We start from the raw sequence: 17747 nt of genomic DNA, 5'->3' as shown, positions 1-17747 counted from the left end.
TAAAGGTGAGGGAGGGAGGAATGGAAAAAAAGAAAAAGGGAGGAAGGGAGGGTGGAGGGAAGAAGGGAGGAAGGAAATACAGTTGCTTAACTTTGAAAGTTACACAAAGTTTATAAATTTATAGGTAAGACTGATAAAAGTGTTAATGTAAATAAAGTAAGGGTATGTATGTGCTGAATTTTTATGTTCAAGGGAAAATGAAGGCAGAAATGTGATTCTTACATTGTCTGGTTGATTAAAATAAAAACCTCTGACATTATGTTAAGTGAACAAATCAAACACAGAAGACATAGGAAATATACATAGCATTTTAGTAGAAAAGGCTTAGTGCAAGTGCTAAATTCAGAATTGAGATTAAGATTTGGTAATTTAGTTCTAACACCATCTGGGTCTGTAGAGTTTACGTGAACAAAAATATACTTCATCATAAACCAAGCAGTTTGAAAAGAATGATAATGCCATGGATTAAATTATAAAAAAACATTAAACTTAACAGTAAAGAAAACTGTTTTTTAACTTACCATCAAGATAAATATCACTCCCTAATTCAGCATCAACCCAAAACATAGAAGCCACAGCACCTGAAAAATATATAATATTCATCAAATAAAAAAATTTTTTGAAGCACAAAACATGATTTTATATACATTTTAATTTGCCACAATGAAATTAGCAGAAAAACACACATGTAAATTAAATCTGGGTTTCTCATTTTCTTTGGGAATTAATTTTACTACTTCTATTCATTTCTATAATCTCTCCCATTTCCTCAAAAAAAAAAAAGACCAACTTTTACTACACACAAATCAAACAGTAAGCTTCTACCTATGCCAAAATAAGTTATGAGCAGATATTATTAAACAACTTCAACACTATGGCTATGTGCACATAGGGCTTATTTTCATTTTCTCATCTCCTGAATATGAAAATTATATGGTTCACAAATAATGAATCATCTCTCTAAGGAAAAAGTAAATGAGATGTAAATAATTCAAAATCACTTGTCAAAAAAATTACATTGTAATTTTTATAGGAGAAAAAGAACAAGAAGTAAAATTATAAACTTTCTGGTATTATTAATTAATCCTCACACTACTTATTTAGCACTAGCACAAAACTTGGGTTTCAGGAAAAATTATTTCTGAATAAGAAATTAAAACTTGTTTTTGACAGAAACCGGTTCAGTACCAAACCACACACCCTGATTACTATGCCACAACACAAGAAAAAGGAAACTGACAGCAAGGAAAGTATTTGATTTTTCAAAGCATCACAGGTCCAGTTAGTGACAGTGCTGTCTAAAAGAATGAGCATAAGGGGAAAACAAGGATAACTGAACTCATTCCACTGTCTAAAGCTGTCCACCTACCCTGACAAGATGTGGTCCCCCAAGCATCACTCTGTGTCAACAATGAAATACCTGTCAGCTGTTTACAGTGATTACTCATGCAAGATATAGCAAGGGCCACAAGATCTAATGGTTTCCTGATACCTATTGATTTTTTTCCCCAAAACTTAATAGTTTTCCAATTTGACTGAAATAGGATCTGTGAGTAACAGGGGCTGAATCAATGTCTGTCCTTTTCAAGGAAATTACTTTACCATGACAATTATTTAGCTTAGAACTGGAGAGTGTCAGTCTCCTAGATGGGAAACAACTGAATTGCCAATAAGAATTTTCTTTACTTTCTTGACTAAAAACAAGGTTTTAATTAATAAGGGAGAAAAAGTAAATCCATGTGATTATTCTAAATAGTAAGTCACAGAAAATGTATTAATTTTTCACTCAGCAAAACACTTAACATCATCATTTTATAATTTTAAAAAATGCACTGATTTCTATTCAGATAAATAGCTAGTAAGTTGTACCATAATGTTTGTTATTATTAAGTGGAACTGTAAGAGTGCATTACAGCTTTTATTCTAAATCTATTATTGACCTTTGATGTAATTCTTGCAAGCCTAGAAAAGAAATATTTAGAATCTGGAATGTAGGTGTATAGGAGGAGTAAAGATAAGTAAATGAAGTGGTGCTTTTTCTTCCCAGGGAATATTTGCTAATGTCGGTAGAAAGTTTTGGTTGTTCCTAGGGTGATGTTACTGGCAGTTAACAGGTGGAAGCCAGGGATACTGTAAACATCCTACAATGCCCAAGACAGCTCCCTACCCGCAAAGTATTTATCCAATGCAAAATGTCATTGTGCCAAGGCTGAGGAACTGAATAGATTATAGAATCTCCCTTCTTCAAAACCTAATAAAATAAAAATAATAAAAAAGTTTAAGTCAAAATTTTATCAGCAGCAACCCAACATAAAAAAAGAACATACATCCTCCTACCACAAATTTTAAACAGTGACAGTCAAAATGAAAACAAAGTCTACTTTCACCCCTAATAAGAGGTTTTAAGAAAATAGTTTACAAAATCCTAATACTTTTCAGAAATACCACCCAAAATGCAACAAGTTGAACGGAGGGAAGAAAAAGTAACATAGGGAAAAGCAACTTAAAAAAAAAAAAAAAAAAGCCATTAAAGTTTCTAGCCATCTCTACCTTTGGGGGATAAAGTCACTTTCTAGGGCCAAGAGCAAAAGGAAGCATGAGTTCTGAGGTCCAAAGGGGTGTATTGGGTATTTTAAAAGAGCAGAACCTAACAGCAACATTGCCCCATGTGGCTCTTTACATGATCTGTTTTCCCTTTGCTTCCCTCTCCCCCACCACCAACAATATCCAGTTTGCAAAATGGGACTCAAGAGAAACATGTTTGGATAAGATGAAAAAGGTATTAAAAGGAATTCATCATGAATACATCTAAGTAGATAAAAGCTCTAAGAGCATCCCAGATCAAGCACAAACACACATTCAACCAGGAAAAGCAAAAAATTAAAAGAATGGAAGAAGGAAAAAAAAAACTGAAGAAATGAATAGGGCATACATTTGACAAAGAACCCATTCTAGAACAAACCATAATCCCAGAAACCAAAGAAAATTATGAAGAACTTCTTCATGACAAAAAAATTATTGATAATACGATGTTAATAAAAACAAGCTTGAAATTTAAAAAGCCACAATAACAGGAAAAGACAGTTTGTTAACACTGAAAAAATAAACTTGGGGTCAATATGACACCATTACTTAACCAATTAATTCATTTTAAACAAATAAGGAATAGAACAGACACTGGTAGAAACAGAATTAATAACAAAAAGAAAGCCTTTAAATGATTACAAATGCAAAAGCAGATGCAAAAGATGAATCAAAACAATTAGAACAGATAAAAGAACAAAATAAAACTCAAAATGAAGAAAATTGGCCTCATGAAGTAGAGTACCCCATAATCTGACAAAATTATTATTCATGATAATAAACAAGGCTAATGTCCTTAAGTGAAGAACTAAGGGTATATTATAATTCAGAAGAAAATGATTATGAATGGTACTCAAATACTCAGTTTACATTACTGAACTTCAAAAATAAAAACAAGAATTTTCAGGTATTTTGGATGAAAAAGCAAGTCATTGGGGGAGGAGTAGAGGACAGAAATCAGACTTTACAGTAATACTCAATATTCTAGCATAATAAATTATGGACCACAAAGTTCTAACAAAAGTGTTCTCAAAGGGTAATAACTGCCAAGTTGTTTTTCAGGAATGAAAAACATTCTCAAACATTAAAGGAAACAACAAGCATTGAAACTCAGTCACTACAACACTCACAAATTCTTCCTGATAAAATAAAAGGAGAGGGCTGGGGATGTAACTCAGTGGTAGAATGTTTGTCTAGCATGCATGAGGCCCTGGGTTTGATCCTCAGCACCACCAAAAATAATAATAAAAAATAAAACAAATCACTGAACAAGGAAAACTGACCAATCTAGAAATTACTAAGAAACTATAGAAAAACTCTTGCAAAACATGAGGGAAAGAAATTTTGACCCAAAATTGAATCCTTTAATATAAATATAATATTTATATAACTATAGAAATATAAGTAATCCTTTAAGTATAGAAACAAAAGACAAGTATTCTCAAACAAGGAAATAAGCAATAATTCAAAGAATGCAGCACTTATAACTTGAAAAGATTACCTGACTATAAAACACAGTCAATCAGGAGATAAATTTGTGTGTGTATGTGCGTTTGTGTGCTGCTGTGGACTGAATTCAGGGCTTTGCTAGGCAAGCACTCTACCACTTAGTTACACCCCCAGGTTAATACTCGTTTTAAATATTTCTCCAATATATCTATTTAAAAAGTCAAAAGAACAATATTCTGATTATTAATAATGTCATTTCTTACCAGGATCTGCTAACCCAGTAGTCTCTAACAGTATGTAATCAAATTTCCCCTTCTTCTGCATCAAATTCTCAATAGCTCTAAGGCCATTATCCCTGGAGAATAGCAAAATGTAATACATAGAGTTGATTACCTGAATATTTTTAAATGTTCATCATGAACATTTTAAAATATATTCAACAACACAACTCAAAAATACCTCTAGGTATGTGAAAATTTAACTTGCTCCTAAGTTTCTAATAAAATGTCCATTCAATATTTACAATGAGGAGAAGTAAATAGATGCATATATACACACAGGTTAAAAAAATGTAATGTTAATACTTCATTAAAATTAAAAGCAGAGAGAACTTCATTTGACTAAAGTCAATGCTATAGTTTTATGAAAGAAAAAAATCAACATTCAAAATAATGATAAAATTTATTAGCCACAATAATTTAATAGTTAAAGGAACACTGTCATTAAATACCATTTAACTCTATTCTGAATTAGGGTACAAGATCAAATTTCCTTTTTTTCTTATAATACAAAAGTGAAGAAAAATACTGACTATATGACATTCTGGTTGTTTAAGAAAGTCAGTTATGACTTCATGCTTCCTAATTTATTTGACTTAAAGTCAACATATAGGGAGGAAATTATGTAGAAGAAATTAATTCACTAGAATATACAAAATCAATAGTACATGTGTTAGTTTCCATAATTTATCAAATATATGAGTTGCTACTATGTACAAGCTACTCTTCTAGGATTTATCACAGTTTAGTGAACAAAATAATGTCCTTGGAAACAACTAATGAAAGGTTACTTTTTGATAGTAATTTGTTTTTGTTTTAAAGAGATCAAATACTTGGAAATGAAATTAATGATATATAAAATTCAAAATAATCATCTTTTACATATGATATGTGACTTTCACTCATGAGAAATTAGTAGTCAAATAAACTTGAACACCTAATATAAAATTCAATAAAAGGAGGAAAGAATTCAAGCAGGTAAGAAAATAGTAAAAAAAGAATTTTAATAAAATACACTCTGCTAAGTTTATTTTCTATTCGAAAAATACAATGAAGCAAACAGTATGTAAATTCAGTTAATTTAATCAGGAAAATCGAAGATGGAAATATCAGTAAACATTTCTAGTAAGCTAACAAACACATAGTGAACAGATTCCTTACTTCACTGAACAGCAGAGGCAACCGTTTCCAAGTTCCAGCCACTCTTCATACAGCTCTCCACCTTGGCTGATAGCTAAGGATTTCTCTACTGCACTTCCTAGAAAAATTAACAAGATAATTTTACAACATAATCAACATAATCTCTTTAGATTATGTTCAATAGCTGACCAAAAATAAAGATGAGAATATTTAAATGTGGAGCAGATTTCAAAGCACAAATACATTTTATAATTTTTATTCTTTCTTTCTGTTCATATAGCCTGAATATTTAAATTATAGTATTCTAGATTATTTTAGCTTTTCTTTAAGAAGATTTTAAGCCTGTAGAGAGGCAAATCCAAAAATCAATGAGTATACCTATTTCCTCTTGAGGCCTCCTCTTGACCACTTCTATTTCTTGATAAAGCAGCTGCCTTGGAAGCATTTTTTTCTTGTCCATGGAAAACTTTCTAGGCAGACTAGTATGTTTTATATAATGGTTTTGGTATACCCTTTTGTCAACTGATAAGCCTGTATAACTACTTTTTTTTTTATTCTTCCTATATCTTGTTTGTTTATCTTGTTTAGACAGATAATTCAAATTCCCAGTATAAGTACTAGTCCATTTTAAAGAAATTTATGATCAGAGTATCATGTGTTCATTTAAAAAATAAACTTTTTGTCAAATTTACAAAAATTTCCTAGTAAAAATTACGTGGGAAAGAATTTAAGAATGATTTTAAATGTTTACTTTTCCTGCAAAAAAGAAATATACCAAAGCCAAGGAAGAATCTTAAATGTCTGGGAAAGCAAATGGCCTTGTCTCCAAAAGAGAAACCCATCGTTTTACATTTATATATATTTTTGTTCATATTTGAGGTAGATGATGATAAAGAGCTTTTAAAGGGATTGCCACAAAATTCAAGCTATGTGGAATGTTCATAAAACATAAAGAAAAATATTGAGAATGCTATGAAGGACAAATTTCTGAAAATGAATATCAAAAATGAAGAAAAGCAATGAAAAATAACACAATGAATGTAACCAGTGTACAACAGAAAATTAGTTAATAAGAAGTTAGAAAAGGACCAGTATGAGAAATCTCAAAGTTTATATGGGTAGGAAGTGTAGCACAATGGTAGAATGCCTGACTAATATGTGCAAGGTCCTGGGTTTGATCCCCAGTACTGCACAAGAAAGAAAGAAAAATAAATCTCAGTATTTTTATTTTGTCTTTTCTCTTTAGTTTACTGAAATAAGAAATCACATTTTACTACCAGGTGTCCCATGGTGTTCATAATACCTAGCTCTTTTACTCATATACAATGGAAAAAGAGTAGACTTTAACAAACTTTCTAACACAAATTATGTTTTGGCTAAAATGTTAGATTTCATTAAAGTTAATACTTGTATCTAAAACTGATGAACAGATTTATTAACAACAGTTTAATGGTAAAGACAAAAAGTTAAGCACATATATTTTTATAGACAATTTGAGCACTCTGAAAATGGAGACAATATATTAACTAAATTTTAAAATCCTCAGTTTTAACTGCTTTGCAGATAATAAACATTTAACAAGGTAAACTTATAATATCTGAAGAATTTCAAATATATTCAGGAGCAGAAATACACAATATAGTTAGTACCAAAGCACCTTAGTGCCTTTAAAAAACAAAACAAACAAAAAAAACCTTTTCTTTCAAATAGTAAGATTTTTACCTCTGGGGACTGAGGTTGTAACTCAGCACTTGCCTAGCACATGTGAAGCCCTGGGTTCAGTCCTCAGCACCACATAAAGACAAATAAATAAAATAAAGGTACTGTGTCTACGACTAAAATATACATATATTGCATTTATGTAGTATAAATTTTTTTAAAAAGAGAAAAGATTTTTACCTCTAGATTTATTTTGCATAAAAATGTATTTTAATTCTGTTGATATGAATTTCAAAGTTACACAAAATAAAAGTTTTAGAAATTATCTGATGTTAATATTCCAAATCCATAAAAGTACAGCTTAACAGAAATTAATCTAAACTTTTCAAAGCTATCCCTATCAGCATGCGTGCATTATAATACATACCATTTTCATTTTAAATACTGAATATCAATTAACCAGCAGAATAAACTGTCCTCTAAATTACTGAAGCATGACATAATACTGAAATTTACTTACCTTCTCCAAATTCATTTAAAATAACTGCTATTTTTTTACTATGTTGTTCTGTCAAAATGTAGTTCAGAAGAGTTGTCTTTCCAGCACCTATAAAATACATTAAAGTAGCAAAATTCAAAGACTAATTTTAAAAGCACGAAAAGGATAATAAAAGTCGTGATATTTTTTAACAATTTGTGTGCTATTTTTCATACTTAACTATGGTACAATAAATTCTTTTTTGTTGTTGTTGTTGTTGTATTCTTTTTTTATTAGTTGTTCAAAACATTACATAGCTCTTGACATATCATATTTCATACATTTGATTCAAGTGGGTTATGAACTCCCATCCCCCCCCCCCCATACAGATTGCAGAATCACATCGGTTACACATCCACGTTTTCACATACTGCCATACTATTGTCTGTTGTATTCTGCTGGTACAAGAAATTCTAAAGGAAAAGATTAAAGCAATCTTTGAAAAATATAATATTCTTTATATATTTTACAAATATTTACTAATACTACAAGTTAAATCAGTTTTTTAACCTAATTTTACTAAACGAATATGTCTTCTTCATAACTTATACAAGGGAATCTAAAATTTCTATTAAACAATGAATTAATAAAATAATGATTTCAGAGGAATAAAATATAATTTATAAAATTCAAAATCTGCAATTCCCTTTTATATTATGACAATATTTCTGAATGAAGACGACTTGGTTTACTTCCCTAAACTTTACATGTAAATAACTATTTTTTTGTATAATTATCGATTAAACATACACAAATTCAGGATGGCTATATTTCTACTTTTCGTATGCTTAAAGCAATCTATAAATGAAACAGAAGTAAGAACTGTCAACGAAAGATGGGAATATTCCTTATTTAGAAAGACATACTCATAAAGCTACACTACGTTCCTCCAGTAGGTGGCGTATTAAATCTAGTATGTGTTCATTTCAAGTAGAAGAAAAATGTTTATATTATGAACCAAACATATCAAAGTTCATAAAGGAATAAAGGAAAACTTCAATTGTGTACTAACATATTTCAATTGCATGAATACATCCTTTATAATCTATTTTTGTTGGTGGACATTTGGGTTGTTTTCAGCATTTTATCACAGTGCTGCTAAAAACTTCTACATGTAGTTTACAGGTGTCCACTGAAATACATACTCAAGTTTTCTAGAGTATAACTAGGGAAACCAGTGTAAGTGTGAGAGAGAGGTCCGAACATGAGTGACACACAGGGCAATGACAGTGAAAGCTGAAATAAGCTGTGAATATAAAAAACCTTCTGATAGAAGAATTACTAGGGCTTAAGAATTAATCACATTATGAAGAAAAAGATCTTAAGATATAGTCCATTCTTTCAAAAGTATCTACTATGAACCATATTTATACTGGGTCTTGATGAAAAGTGTACAAGGCAAAGGTAGTATTGCCTACATGGAGCTTATGGGTGGGAAAAGATGAATTTAGATAAATAAAGAGGCAATTCAATTATGTCATAGGATGATAACATTCAACAGATGATCAAGATGCTACCCAGAACCCAAGACAGGTATAGCCAGAGGAGTAAGAAAAATATCCCAAGGGACTAAAATACTGAGTGATTTTAAGAAGTAAAATTAGTTCAGTGTGCTGGGCCACCATTTGGCAGGCTGCATAGTGTAGCAAAAGCCAAATCATACAGGTCCTTGTAATTCACGTTAAGGAGTTTGCACTTTAACTCAAGTAGAAGCCACTGAAGGGTTTAACAAATCAGAGTAACATTTATAAAGATCATTAGGGCTAACCTACAGAGAATATATTAAAGGGGAAAAAAAAAAAGAACCTCAAGATTATGGTAGTTAGGAAGCTGTTAGAGCATCCCAGGTGGTCGGAATCACAGGAATAGAAGCATTTGAGGGGACAGTAACATGTAAATTGCTGAACATGTTAGGTTTTGGGATTTCTACAGGACATCAAAATTGAAACTATGTGGAAGTCAAGCTGAAAAATGAATAGGAAGAGATGGCTTAAAAAGCCAGAGAAATACACAGAAAAATGAGAAGAGAATCAAATAGAAACTGATGGAACAGTGTTTCAAAAAAATAAAATGATCAAGGGGTCAAATTGTATCCTAGATTTAGTAACAAGAAAGATGCTGACATTTAGTTCTCACTCTGGCACTTTAGACCATCATCTCCAATGCTTTACCAACTATATTGATACTATTAGTATGTTTTACACTATCTATGAAATTGATTTTTACCAATAAGCAAAATGAGGGTGGCAAGTTTAAGTATAGTGTTGTAGATAAGGAATTTGTTCAACTTCTCAGTAGTATCACCTTTGAATCGTGGGGAAGTACCAAAAATCCATTCTTTTAAAAAATCAGTTCTGAAAAAAATGAGAATAAACTTACAATCCATAAAAAAAAAAAAAAAAAAAAAAGGAAACATCAGTGATTTCTTATTTTTATGTAAAAGGCCCTCAAGTCCTCATCAGTCTCTAGCACCATCTAGGAATGTTGGTATTTCCCGGAAATAGTATCACTTTATTCACCTCTTTTAACTGTTTTCATCTTTTAAATATAGTCATGTATTTATTCTAGCCCTCTTATTTAACTGTAGGGTTTGTAAATAGCATTCTCAAACGTTTCGGCGAAAAATAAGGGCATAAACTGCCCTTCAGAAAATGGTACCATGTTCACAAACCTGTGGTTTCAAGATTCCTGTGTAATCGTGAACTTTCTAAGTTTGAGAAACACTCTCGGAGGGCAAAGATTTTATTCTTACTTTCTCTCCCAGTCCTCTGCAAAGAAACCTCAATAAAAATGTTTGGTTTATAAGTACTTTTTCATAATGGCTGGAGGAATTTCGCTCCTGGGGACGTGCAATATACCAAGGAATGTCCCGTAAGTGTGGGGCATTGTACAGACAGGGCAACCTTTAATGGCAAATGCTTTTAAGGTGGGTGTTTCCTGCCCGGTTTTGCAGATGAGAAAACAAGCTCAGGCAGGTGACCAGTATTATTTCCATTTTCGAGTGAGATAGATGAGTGGGAGGTAAGATGACTTGTTAGGGGTCACAAGAATAATTAAGGGGTGAGTCCAGGCTTCAAAGCCCAGGTTCAAAATGAGTGTCTAACTTTAATCTCACTTGAGATTTGGAGAGGCAATCCTTACAAGGATCAAGTGACCCAGCCCCTACCTCAAACACCCTTCCTGTCGGCCAGGCGGCCCCAGTGACTAGGGAGAAGGGGCCCCAGCAGGCCCCAAAATCCCAGAGTTCGTGGCATTTTCTGACCGGGATGCTTAGTTACCTAAATACCCGGTGATAATTGTGACTGGGATCTTAGCACCGGGGCCAGGCTTCTCCTCCTCTTCTCCCTGCTTCGTCTCAATGGGAACCAATTCAGGACAGTCCTCCTCCGTGTGCTCCTCCTCCTCATCCTGAGCTCCAGCAGTCTGGAACATCCCGGCCTACCGCACGCCTCACGGTCAGCTCCAAGGCTGACACCCAGACGCGGAGCCGCAGCCGCGCACTCAGCGCACGCCACACCAGGCCCGGGTCTTGCGTCATCATCCCGCGCCACGTAACTTCTCGAAACCCGCCCATTACCTGGGCCATGACTGACGCTCTGTTCACCCCGCCACGCCCCCAGGGGTTCTGGACACGCCCCCACGGGAGCAGGACACGCCCTCAGGGCGGACTCTGAACCTGAGCGAGGCTGCGCGGAGCGAGGCTGCGCGAAGCAGCCCCTCAGAAGCTCTCTGCATGTCCGCAGCCTTAGTGCTACCGGCTGTTGTCAGGGATAAGGCTAGTTTGAACTTGGGGTGGGTGGCCTGACCTAAAGTGTTTCCGCAGACATAGACCTTGTCAACTTGACATTTTTGAGCTTTATCCAAGTTGTCTTTCTAATTTTCTTTTTACAATGTGTCGTTTAATTTGACTTCTTTTTCAATTTTATAAAAAGATTACCATATAATATATAATGCCCTGGAATTTGCTATATTTTCAACTCCACTATTGAGTTATATTTTATTGTGTGACTGTACGGTTATTTATCCATTTTCTATCAATTGCTTTCAGGTTTTTCTCTCAGGCAAACGTGAACATATTTCCTGGTGTATATGTGCTCAACTTTCCCTTTAATGTGTTTGTAAAAGCAGAATTGCTGTATCTTAGTTATTACAGATGTTACATTTTACAAGAAAAGGCACCATTATGTTTTCAAAATGTTTGTACAAATTCATACATTTCCCCAACAATGTATTAAAGATCTCATTGAACTGAATGTCAATTGAATACAGAATGATACTTCATTGTAGTCTTCATTTGCATTTCCATGGTTACTTACAAGGTTGTGCCTATTTTAATGTACTGACAATATTCAGTTCTATGTAGTGTTGTTATCCCACTTTTATACATAAGGCAGAGAGATTATATAGCCAAGTTAATGTATCTGATACAAAAGCCATATTTTTTACAATTTTCCTGATACCAAATAAATGTTTGATTTCTTCTTTCTTCAAACTACTGTTTGGTATAACACAGCTATTGAGAACACAGCTAAGGGAGAGGATCCCAGGAATTCAAGGATCTTATACTCACATATACTCGACCTAAAAAGTCGAGTATATGTGAGTACAAGAAGTAAAATGCTTTGCCACGTCTCATAATGTAATCAAGAACTGGCATTGGAAGAATTGAGGCTAACAAGTAGAACCTGGTGGTTAAGTTCACTTTAAAGAAGCTGAGGTGGCCAGCCCACAAGAGATAGCCTTAAGCCCTCAACAAAATAATCACAAACTTTTTGGCTTCAGAAACGCTATGGAATATTGAAATTTTTGACAGATCAAAAGAAAAAGTAGCATTGCACCCACAGGCATTGCCTTATTCACATGGTGACACTCCTGTACTGCACTGCCACCTGAAAGGAAGCGATTACAATCCCAAACTCCTCCTTTTACATATCTTTCAAGTAAGTTCTTCCAGATTCCCTTAACATGGCTTTGGATGAATGTTTTACTAATATCTCTTATCCCTCACAAAAAGCAATCTGGGCCTTATGAAGACAGTTTAGTTATGTTACAGCATACTCCAAGTAAAAGCAAGTTTTTATATTGATCAAAAGTTAAATGTATCCCAAATGTTCATCTGCTGATGGGCAAATAAAATGTGATATATCCAATGGAAAATTATCTGTCACAAGCAGGAAGAAAGCACTTATATCCTGTCACAACATGAATGAATCTCTAAAACATTGTGCTAAGTGAAAAAGCCATTTTGCAGAAGACCACATATTATATGATTCCATTTAGATAAAATGTCCAGAATAGGCAAACCTAGAGAGATAGGAAGTAGATTAGTGGTTTCCAGGATGTGGCAGGTAGGGAGTGACTGCTAATAAGTACTGTGTTTTTCTAAAATGTTCTAAAATCAATTGTGGTAATAGTAACAAAATTCCGTGAATGTGCTCAAAATAAATGAATGGCACATGTTAAATTGATGAATTGTATCACTTGTGACTTTATTTCAAAGTATTATTTTTTAAAAAGTTAAAGGTTCATCTGTGTATCCAGTTGTTGGGGTTACAGTATGCTTTGTAGAGAAGTGCTGACATCAGTAATTTCTAGTCTTGACCTTAGGTATGAATATAAAGATTACAGGTTGAAGAAAATTTTCCTTTTGTCTGTTTCCATATTCCTCTTCAGGAATATGGAAACTTATGGACAATTTATAATTGTCCTTAAATTCTGTGGGGTACTGTCATTTTCTTTTCTGATTCTAGTAACTGGACAGAATTTAGCAAGTATGTATCTTTAAAAAGCCAGATGGACATGGTGCCACAGGCCTGTAATCCCAACAGCTCAGATGGCTGAGGCAGGAGACTCGTGAGTTAAAAGCCAACCTCAGCAATTTAGTGAGACCCTGTGTCTAAATAAAGTATTTAAATGGCTAGGGATGTGGGGGACGCTGGGGTTATGGCTCAACGGTAGAATGCTCACCTAGCACGTGAAAGGCCCTGGGTTCGATCTTCAGCACCACATAAGAATAAATAAATAAAATAAAGGTGTTGTGTTCAAAACTACAACTAAAAAATTAAAAGGCTGAGGACATGGCTCAGTGATTGAGTGCTCCTGGGTACCACCCTCCCAAGCCAGGGTTTTTGATTAATTCAAATACATAATTTATAAATCTCAGTTCTGTCTGAATCTGACTCTTGTATGTTTACTTCTATTATAACACAACATTTACCAATTTTATCTATTCCCAATGAGTCTTTGTCACTGTTTAGTTCAAAATGCCTTTTTTTTTAAAGAGAGAGTGAGAGACAGAGAGAGAGAGAGAGAGAGAGAGAGAGAGAGAATATTTTTTAATATTTATTTTTTAGTTTTCGGCGGACACAACATCTTTGTTTGTATGTGGTGCTGAGGATCAAACCCGGGCCGCACGCATGCCTGGTGATCGCGCTACCACTTGAGCCACATCCACAGCCCCAAAATGCCTTTTTTTTAAATATTTATTTTTTAGTTATACGTGGACACAATATCTTTATTTTATTTTTATGTGGTGCTGAGAATCGAACCCAGTGCCTCACACATGGTAGGTAGGTGAGCACTCTACCTCTGAGCCACAACCCCAGCCCATCAAAATACCTTTTGAACCCTTAAATATTTTTGTTGGGAATGTGAATTAGTACAACCATTATGGAAATCATTATGGAGTTTCAAAAAACTAAAATCGAGACAACCATATGATCCAGCTATATTATTCCCCAGTATCTATCCAAAAGATTTAAAGGTAGCATACTTTAGAGAAACATACATTCTCATGGTTAAAGCAGACAATTCACAATAGCCAAATTACAGAACCTGCCTAGGTGTCCATCAACAGATGAATGGATAAAGAAAATGTGGTATGTATATACACAATAGTTTTATGCAGCCATAAAGAAGAACGAAATTATGTCATTTGCAGGAAAATAGATGCAACTTGAGAGCATCCTGCTAAGTGAAATAAGCCAGACTCAGGAAGTGAAGTGTCATTATGTTTTCTCTCACATGTGAAAGTGGGGTGTGGGGGGGAACAAAGCGAAAGAGCAACCTCATAAATATACACCAGTAGTGTAGGGGAAGGAGATTGGGGGAGGGAGGAAGAAAGGCAGAGGAAGTACTGAAAAAAGAAATTGATCAGATTATGTTATACACCTGTACAAATATGTCACAATGAAATCCACTATTCTGTATAATAAATATGCAACAATAAATGTTAAATCTTTTCAAATAAAAATAATTTCTAAGTATAGTAGGAACTTATTACAGCTTAAATTGTACCTTAAATTTTAATTCTCATTTATTTCTGCAATTTTGCTTATTCTCAATGAATTTATGACAAAACAATTACAACTATTATTTTTATAATGTGTTGAGCCCTTACTACATGACAAGTATTATGTTAAATCCACATTAAATGGATTATTTCATTTAAGTCTTTGAGGAAAACATGATTTATATGCCCCCTCCCTTTTCCTTAACAGTACTGGAGATTGGACCCAGGAATTCATGAATGCCAGGCAAGTGCTCCACCACTGAGCTACACTGACAACCCTTCTTATTTTAAGTGGCCCAGGCTCACCTTGAACTTGCCATCTTACCAGGAAGCTGATGTTACATATGTGTGCCTCATCTTACCAGGAAGCTGATGTTACATATGTGTGCCACTACACCTAGTTGTATGCCTATTTTATAGGTGAAGAAGCTGGATCTTAGAAAAATAAAATAGCTTAATCAAGGTCATTCAATCAGTAAATGGAAGCCCTGGTGCTCAATTCAGTTCTACCTGACACTGAATTTCAAGCTATTCTAACCTAAATAGGGATCTGCAACCTTTTCCTATAATACCAGTTAGCAAATATTTTAGGCTTTATAGGCCAAAAAGCAAATGTGAGGACATTGTATTGGTGCTTACATAATAGGAGAGAAAAAGAATTTCTACAAAGCCTTAAATCTGAATTTGATAACAATGTTAACATCATGAAATAATAATTTTTTAAAATTTTTTCAACCTATTAAGCATGTTAAAACCATTCTTAGCTTGCAGACTACACCTAAAGAAGGAAGGAAGAAAAATAGGAAGGAAGGACGGAAGGAAGGAAGGGAGAAAGGAAGGAAATACAGCAGGCCTAACTGCCAACTTTCAATGTAAGCTTATATAATATAATGTTTTCTTAAACTAAACTAATGCCCTGCTTGAGAAAGACCAAGTAGAGATAGCATATGAGCTCTCAAACTGTCTGGAATCCAGCAGCTCAGCTTTGTTACAATAACCCTGCATATGACCTTGGGCATAACCCCCTACTACTCCCCATTGCTTCATGTTTTTCCATTGAAAAGTTATGTTAAGCTGCCATGAGAAACAGCAAGGACCCTAACTATATCTAAATCAGAGGAAAGCTAAAAATAAGGTCAACTTGGTTTTGTTGGTCTTTTTTTTTTTTCTTCTCATTTTTTGCAACTTCCTGCAAAGGCAAGAACACACTACAGGGCAGCAATTGCTACTGGTTTAGAAAAAAAAGGAAGTTGAGGGTTTCAAAATTAACCCAGTTCCTCTTATCTAGCTTGGGCAAATAAATAAATACTTTAAAAACACTTAATGTCTATCAGTGTATTTGATATTTTCCTTAAGCATTCATGAACTTCTTGGGAACATATCTGTAAAGCCAGAAACTAATGCCTTTTATTCATGTGATTGTTTTATTTAAGAAAGAATATCAATGTTCAATCAAGCACCATATAGTCCTCTGTTAAGATATACAACCACTATAAGGATATGAAAAAAATGTATTTCCTCTCCAGAATATTAGAAATGGCTAGTAGATGAAATATGCTCATTTCAGTGATTTTAGAGTGGTTCGGCTTTCATTTCAAAGGCTGTCAGTAATATTGTTTGAATCCATTTTCTTGGGTGGCTAAACCATGCAATTAGTAAGTGTTAGCTTATGGTTTAGGCACATATAAATCAACTTCCTACAAAATTAAAAGGGAAAAATACTATTTGTAGGCACATGTAAATCAATTTTCTACAAAATTAAAAGGGGGAAAAATATTATTTGAAGCCTGCAGGCTGATCTACTTAAATCACTAGTGCACAATTGTCTCTAAAACATGCTATGCAGGAAGGAGGAGGTATTGAGCAAAACAGAAAATGTTATGCAATGATATATGTTGTAATAGTTTAGGAGACAGTCTGAACAATATCCTCTTGACAATAGAAATTTAAAACTGACAGTTGTGACATTAAGTTTCACTTTTTTCATGTTTATAGTTTTAGAGAAGTATACAAAAACCCAAAGATACCTGTTCATTATTTCTTAAAAGTAAATAAAACACAGAAACAAATGAAACACTTCCATTCTTTCTTCCCCTTTCTATTCCCTAAAAGTCTCTTTAAGAGTGTTCACTGCAATTAAATAAAATAGTGTGCTATTGGTGGAGTCAGATCTTCCCACTTCAAGACAAGTGTCTTTTGAGCCCTATAATGTCTCACGTCTTCACTCTTAGTCCCTATATGCTGCTACAACAAAATACCTGAGAGTGGGTAATTTATAAATAAGAGAACATTATTTCTCACAGTTCTCTGACTGTGAAGTCCAAGATCAAAGCTTTGGCAGGTTTGATGTCTGATGAGGGCCTGATCTCTGTTACCAAGATGGTGCCTTGAAGGCTGTGTCCTCCAGAAAAGACAAATGTATCCTCACATGTCAGAGACACAGAAAAGTCAAAGCCCAAACAGTTCCAATTTACCTTTTTTTTTTTTTTTTTTGTATTGGGTATTGAACCCAAGGGTGCTTTACCACTGAGCTCTATCCACATTCCTTTTCAATTTTTGTTTTGAGACAGGTTCTCTAAGTTTCTGAGGGGCTCACAAAATTGATCCTGCCTCAACATCCCCACTTGCTGGGAATATTTTTTTCCATTCTTTTACCTTCAGCCTGTGGGTGTTTTTGCCTACAAGATAAGTCTCTTATAAACAGTACATAGCTGGAACTTGTTTTTTAATCCATTCTTCCAATCTGTCTTTTTTTTTTTTTAAATATGCACCACTGCACCCAGCTCCTTAAACCTCTTTTAAGAGATGA

General features: G+C 33.9%; 1 protein-coding gene across 2 annotated transcripts in view; it reads right to left on the bottom strand.

Moving 5' to 3' along the window:
• The window catches only part of LOC143390959 (zinc-regulated GTPase metalloprotein activator 1B), a 42463-nt gene extending 31305 nt beyond the window's left edge, over window positions 1–11158 (bottom strand). For both annotated transcript variants that reach the window (XM_076843448.1, XM_076843449.1), the window contains exons 1-5: window positions 10926–11158; window positions 7630–7716; window positions 5472–5568; window positions 4296–4387; window positions 522–581 (exon numbers count right to left, since the gene is read on the bottom strand). In XM_076843448.1, the coding sequence (XP_076699563.1) occupies window positions 522–581; window positions 4296–4387; window positions 5472–5568; window positions 7630–7716; window positions 10926–11079 (490 nt within the window). In that variant the 5' untranslated portion in view covers window positions 11080–11158. The remainder of the gene's footprint in view (window positions 1–521; window positions 582–4295; window positions 4388–5471; window positions 5569–7629; window positions 7717–10925) is intronic.
• Between the last annotated feature and the right edge of the window lie 6589 nt (window positions 11159–17747).

This window comes from Callospermophilus lateralis, chromosome 2, assembly GCF_048772815.1.
Source record: "Callospermophilus lateralis isolate mCalLat2 chromosome 2, mCalLat2.hap1, whole genome shotgun sequence".
In the NCBI taxonomy this organism is placed as follows: domain Eukaryota; kingdom Metazoa; phylum Chordata; class Mammalia; order Rodentia; family Sciuridae; genus Callospermophilus; species Callospermophilus lateralis.
This window is presented reverse-complemented; position numbering and strand designations above follow the sequence as displayed.